The sequence below is a fragment of the Lactuca sativa genome, chromosome 7 (genome assembly GCF_002870075.4).
Source record: "Lactuca sativa cultivar Salinas chromosome 7, Lsat_Salinas_v11, whole genome shotgun sequence".
NCBI classification, from domain to species: Eukaryota; Viridiplantae; Streptophyta; class Magnoliopsida; order Asterales; family Asteraceae; genus Lactuca; species Lactuca sativa.
The window spans coordinates 2,690,929-2,697,107 of record NC_056629.2 but is presented as its reverse complement, the minus strand read 5'-3'; the positions used below and the strand labels follow the sequence as shown (position 1 = coordinate 2,697,107).

Below are 6,179 nucleotides of genomic sequence, written 5' to 3'. Positions count from 1 at the left end.
TTATCTTTTTTTTTTATGTGTATTAGTCGTATTTATCGTGTTTTAATTTGGTCATTTTGGTGTTAGTAAACAAATAATGATATCGATGTCATGACATTCCTGTGTTGTACAAAAAAAAAATTGTGTCTGGCTAAAAATATGACATGAATTTTATATTTGACCTCTCTAAATAATAATTTGATGACAACTCAATTTACACGAGCTACATGCACAAAATGTTTGTTGTAATCAAATATTAAAATTATATTAAATGTCTAACTGGTTTGTTTCAAGGAATCCGTATGCTTTTAGATTGCGTGGTTTATCCGTTCCTTTAACAATTTAGTTTATATGAATGTTTAGTTTGCATTGAATCATCATTTGTTAGTTTATTTATGTGATTGGTATGTGGACGAGACAGATGATGAGTTGCTATAGAACTGCTGAATTCAATATGTAATCAATGCAATACAACCCAAAAGGATAATTAATGGGAAACAAACCCAACCCACATATTTTTTATTAACACCATAATATAAACTAAAGGGCCGCTATAAATGTTGGCAGGAAAGACCATAATATAAACTAAAGGGCCGCTACAAATGTTGGCAGGAAAGAGCTACCTGAACAATCCTGCAAACAATGAGCGAGCTGCTTCTGCTTCTGCTGCTGCTATATATATATATATATATATATATATATATATATATATATATATATATATATATATATATATATATATATATATATATATATATATATATATATATATATATATATATATATATATATATATATATAGGTTCATATATAACCTATAAATATTGTGTGATCGTATATGGTTAATTCTGGACCAATCAACATTTAGGGGTAAAATAGTCAAATTGTATAATTTAATTATAATTTCTATTTACTGATTCATTAAATAGTCTTAACTGAAATCCTATAATTAAGGATTTTAACCCATATCAAGTTCTTCCTAGGGTTTATTTGCTTTCCGTTTTTCTTCATACATCGACGAATCGACAAGCACAGAAGGTTGAAGAACACAATATGTGAAGATTGTCGACTGGAGACGCACGCTTGACGGGCTGATTCCGATTCACCTCCTTTGATTATCTACACTATGTAGGAACTTGCCACCTGTAGTAATCTTCTTAAGGGATATCTGACGCCTTTCACTCTTTAGGAACTACATCTTCTTCATTCCGCTCAATCTTCTTCACTCTTCAGGTAATCTAGTCCCTTTGCTATCTACGTCCTTCGATCCTTTTCAGAGTTTTTTTTTTCCGACTACTACCTTCTTAGGGTTTGATTTTTAATGAGTCTGGTGTTGGTTTCTTATTTTGAATGTGTTTGGAAGAAATTGGAAGAATTTGGAAAGCCTAGCTGTCAAAGATGCATGTATTTAGAAGATTTTGAGCTAAATCTATGTAAATCTGTTTCCATATAAGTGATCCGGAAGAAATATGTAATTCTTTCATTTACCATCCTTGTTCATGAGTTGTTCAGAAATATGGTCAATTAGAAGTTCAAATGGGGCAATTTATTTGAAAAAACAACTACATCTTACCTGGGTTTCTTGACAATGAACCCAATCTGCAAGTTATGAATTTTAAGCCTCCATTCTGTCTTTCAACATTGATTGGATTATTTTTAAATAACTTGTTGATGATTTATCAAGTTTATGAAAAGGCTGCTATAAAATACAATTAGACGAGCAGCTGTCATCAAGTATAAACTTAGCTCATAATGAGGGGCTAAGTTATATGGCTAATAATGGAGATACAAATTAGTATAATGAATGTAACTTTTTGGTATATGTGCTGATTTATAACTTGTATCATGGGCTATACCTAGCAATCTTGGATTTGAATCTTTATATTAGTCCCTCCCTATTTTCCAGGAGGTAACAACCGAAATGGAAATTTATATGAAGTTTGCCGCCTCTCAAGTGTTTGTTGAGGATAAAGTAACAAGGTTAATTCTATAAAATTTTGTGAACTTAATTCTCATCAGTCTTGTTCGTAGTTATGTGAAATATTTTTTATACCATTTCAAATTGAACAACACTCTACAACTATAGAATTGAGAAATTAGAGGGGTTACAGGTTTTTCCTTGTTCACAAGGTAATTTGAACGTGTTTGTTTATATTTTTCATTCTCTTGAATGTTCTTGAGCTATTTTGCACCATATGATCTCTTATGTATTTTTGTGTGTTTAGGATCAAACATGGAGAGGTAAAGATAGAGGAATGGGAAAACCATCAAAAAGAAAAATGAGATTCTTCAAGAATGATGACAAATTCTTCAAGAATAATGACAAATTGTTAAAGAATGTACTATATATCATGACTTTTTGTAAATTCTTCAAAAATGATGATAGATTCTTGAAAAATATAGTATAAAAGGTTGTGTACATTCTTTTAAATGTTGTATATTTTCTTGTTTTATGTCATTTATTCCCTTTCTTAACCATTCTTTCCCAATCTTTCCTATTTTTATAAAATATGATATAAAGAATACAAAGATTGCACCTAATTCTCACATAATACTTCCTTTGTGAAATTCTGAATTTTTTTATTACTTTTTATAATATTCTCAAGTAAATTTGCCAAATTCGCAATAGAAATTATTGTTATTTTGATGCAAGTTGTTATTATTGAAATATTTATACAAACGTATTATTTAAGAATGACAGTTCTCAATCCATCACAAAACTACAATTAGATTCTTTAAGAATGAAAGACCTATATGTGTTCATGATTATATGATCTTAAACATCGTTTCTAAATTTATTTGAAAAAAAAAAGAATCGTAACTCCCTAAATAATAGCATCTTCCTTTTTTGGTGATGAATAAAAATGTCTATAATGCCCTTATATGCAAAGTTTTCTTAATGAAATCATTGTTAATATGTGATCTATGACATAGTAACTATGGTATACCATCACAATCTTAGCCGTTAAGAATTATAATCCAATGGTCCAAATCTAGTCCTACAAAGTAAAGATGATTAAGTGAGTTGAGGTGATCGCATGGCCATCCTTTGTGAGACATGAGAAAGCGATTTAAGGTTGCAGTTGATTATGGATTGGACAAAGTAGCATGTTTCGTCCTTGGTGTTGCCATCGGGTATGTCCACCACGAATGACTCTATCACAAGTGTCCCACTCCCTGCAGATCTTCCTTCCAGTACCTCCGGCTCTGGATGGACAGTTAGGATTGAAGAATAGTTCTGTGATCATAATTTACAAAGAATAGTAGTAGCGTGTGTGTGTGTGTATATATATATATATATATATATATATATATATATATATATATATATATATATATATATATATATATATATATATATATATATAGTTAGACTAGACTGTGTTAAACACTGCAACTTGTGATAAAGTAATTATATACCTTTAGCCTATGGTCTCCACCAACAATTTTGATTCCGAGGATGTGGTCTTTGTCATCCAGAAGTTCCAACCTTTCTGTGCTGGTAGTCGCCGGAAGACCTGATTTCACCTTCACCTCTCTAACACTTCCTATACTCACAGCATCCCCTACCCCTGCCCCTGCTGCACACATCCTGCACCTGCTCACGAAAGGTTTGTACTTTTCAGGTTCGTCAAACCTCCGTACTAATGACCAAACCTGACAAATTATACAATTTCAGTTAATACTAACTAATTATACCATCATCAAATCAAATAATTTAACCAACAAACAAATATAACTCCATCGGTATGTTATGCTTATGCATGCATTTTCTCCAAAAACTGAATCTGGCCTCTAGCTATTCGTTTATCTAAGCTTAAACTAGATTAATTAAGGCCTGGATACAAAACCAATTGATCGTATAAACTAAAACACAAATCCAGAAACATCGATCCAACATCTCTGCATTTTACTACCAAATATATGACAAAGACAACCTACACGTATAAAATAAGCAGAGCAATAAACACACACACACCATCCACCTCACCCCACTTTATTCGATTCTTAAAGATGTTGGTTTATTTATATATACTATATAAGATATTCTACCCAACACAGAGAAACAATGCATACTATCAAGAATTATATCAGAACCCGAGCCTCCGAAAACTGCAAGCAATTTTTTTGAGCTTACAGATCGACGTAGCATAAATTTAAACCCATTCAATAATCCTCTGACAGAACAGAACACACAAAAATGCATGTAGTTTAGTGTAGAGAATTACGATATCGACGGGAGCTTTGATGTGTTTCACTACGGCTGAAGCGCACTGTTTATGGTCGGTAATATGTCTTTGATGTCTTCTTATGTAGTCAGTTGCCTCCATTGGATTGCTGCTGACAAGATCTTCTTCTAATTCAATTTATCGATTGCAGATAAAAACACGAACCCTAGGAGCGATTATAGTTGAAAATAACAACCAGAATTGTTGTGCTTTGCTTTTTGAAGGTGAAAGATTGGGAATTTGTGATGGAAATAGCATGTGTGTTTATATTTTAAAATATCACAAACAAACAAACGATCTAATTGGAGAACCCCACTACTGACATAGTAAATCATTAAAAGTGATTCGACCCAACCAACAGGCGTTCCCAAGAGAAGCTCGGCGATGACATGCATTAATGCGTAAACTAATGGACAAGATTTCACAGCCGGTCTTTATATCAATATATCTTTCATATTAAAAATTTAGGATAACACATAGCAGTAAGCTAACTTTAAATCCTCATCATCTATATTAATTAGAATATATAAACTATAATATAATCAGCTTTTATTTGATTCAAATATATAGTTTAAAGTTACATTGTTTTTTGAGTACTTTACAATTTTGGTCCCCACACTTTACCAAAATTTCAATCCAATTTTTATGTTTGTATTTTGTTGCGGATATTGTCTCTGTCCTATTAAAGATATAAAATTTGAAATAAACTTGTACTAGACAATTTTGGGTAAAACACAGATCCAAATTTTGTACCGAACTTGAGACAATTTTATGTAAAACACAGAAACTAAATTTGTTTTATAAATTTGCAATTTTAAAATTTGTATTGAACCTGTAATTTTTGTGTAGTGAAACCCTAGATCTAAAGAAGTGGTGAAGCACCACCATCGTTCCTATCACCATCTTCCCACCTTCATCAGAAGCAACTTTGTTGCCCCCGTCTCCAATGATGAAAACCACTTTCAAACTATATATTCGCAGTAGCTTTAGGTCGAAGCGACTACAAATTAACCAATATCCCATACCCCACTTGATTTGACCATTAATATAACCAATAACCACAATTTCTATTTTTTAAGGTTTCTATCTCCAAAACTTTCTAGTGTTTAAGCATCATTGAGAGAGAAAGAGGGTGAGGGAGGGAGGGGTTGTTCGGTTGATTGGGTGTGTAGGTCAATTTTTATTTTTACAGTTTATTTTATAAAAGATTCTATATTTTGACTTTTTTTTTTTTGTTTTAAACCTATTTTTTTTAAAAGACCAAACTTTTACCAATTCATTGTTATTTCAGCCGTAGAACCAATTACCAATATATAAATTGTGTTTATTCTATAAATCACCCTATATTTTTTGTAACAACCCAAAATTTTCTTTCTAAACATTCTAGTGGTTATCAAAGTTATCTCAAAAAAATTGTGAAATTCTAAACTCAAAACACTTACATTCCAAGGTATAATTGGGTTTACAATAAAACATAACTAAAATCTAAGCAACAAGGAATTATCTAAGTAAAACTACTTCTAGTCTAAGTCCTTGTGCTCATACTTCCTCTCGTACAACGACTATCACCTAAACTTGCAAAAACATGAAAAAATCTACAACGTCAGATCATAAGCCTGGTGAGTTATACTTTAATATGTTTTTATGTACTCATACTCTACTACTCTGTTATTTCTTTCGTTACTCTTTCTTTATTTTTCCTCCTACCTTCTCATATCTTCTTACACTCGTCTCATGCTTTGTTCATACTCTATTTCAGCCTCTTCTTGGATCATCCCATTCCTTCTTGTTCCACTCTATCTATATCTCTTTTTATGCCATTCTCCCTCGCTTATTTGTCTCTTCTCGATCTAGGGCACACTTCATCCTCGCTCATCATCCCATCTCATCTTTACTCACTATCTATTCTTGCCATCTGCCTCTCTATCCTCATTTAGACCCAATCAGTTTAATCATCTATGACTTCTTTAC

The 6,179-nt window shown here is 31.9% G+C and overlaps 1 protein-coding gene and 1 long non-coding RNA gene across 2 annotated transcripts; one reads left to right on the top strand and one right to left on the bottom strand.

The window, feature by feature from the left end:
* Nucleotides 1-821: 821 nt before the first annotated feature.
* On the top strand, nucleotides 822-2,454 carry LOC111894594 (uncharacterized). The gene is made up of 2 exons (XR_006184789.1): nucleotides 822-1,212; nucleotides 2,205-2,454. It is a non-coding gene; the product is annotated as an uncharacterized LOC111894594 (long non-coding RNA).
* Nucleotides 2,455-2,844: 390 nt separating this feature from the next.
* LOC111894593 (abscisic acid receptor PYL9) lies at nucleotides 2,845-4,584 on the bottom strand. Its single transcript, XM_023890670.3, has 3 exons — nucleotides 4,209-4,584; nucleotides 3,400-3,636; nucleotides 2,845-3,217 (listed from the first exon to the last, which is right to left on the bottom strand). Exons 1-3 carry the CDS (start codon nucleotides 4,308-4,310, stop codon nucleotides 2,996-2,998), a joined length of 561 nt encoding a protein of 186 aa, XP_023746438.1. The 5' UTR covers nucleotides 4,311-4,584; the 3' UTR covers nucleotides 2,845-2,995.
* Nucleotides 4,585-6,179: the final 1,595 nt, after the last annotated feature.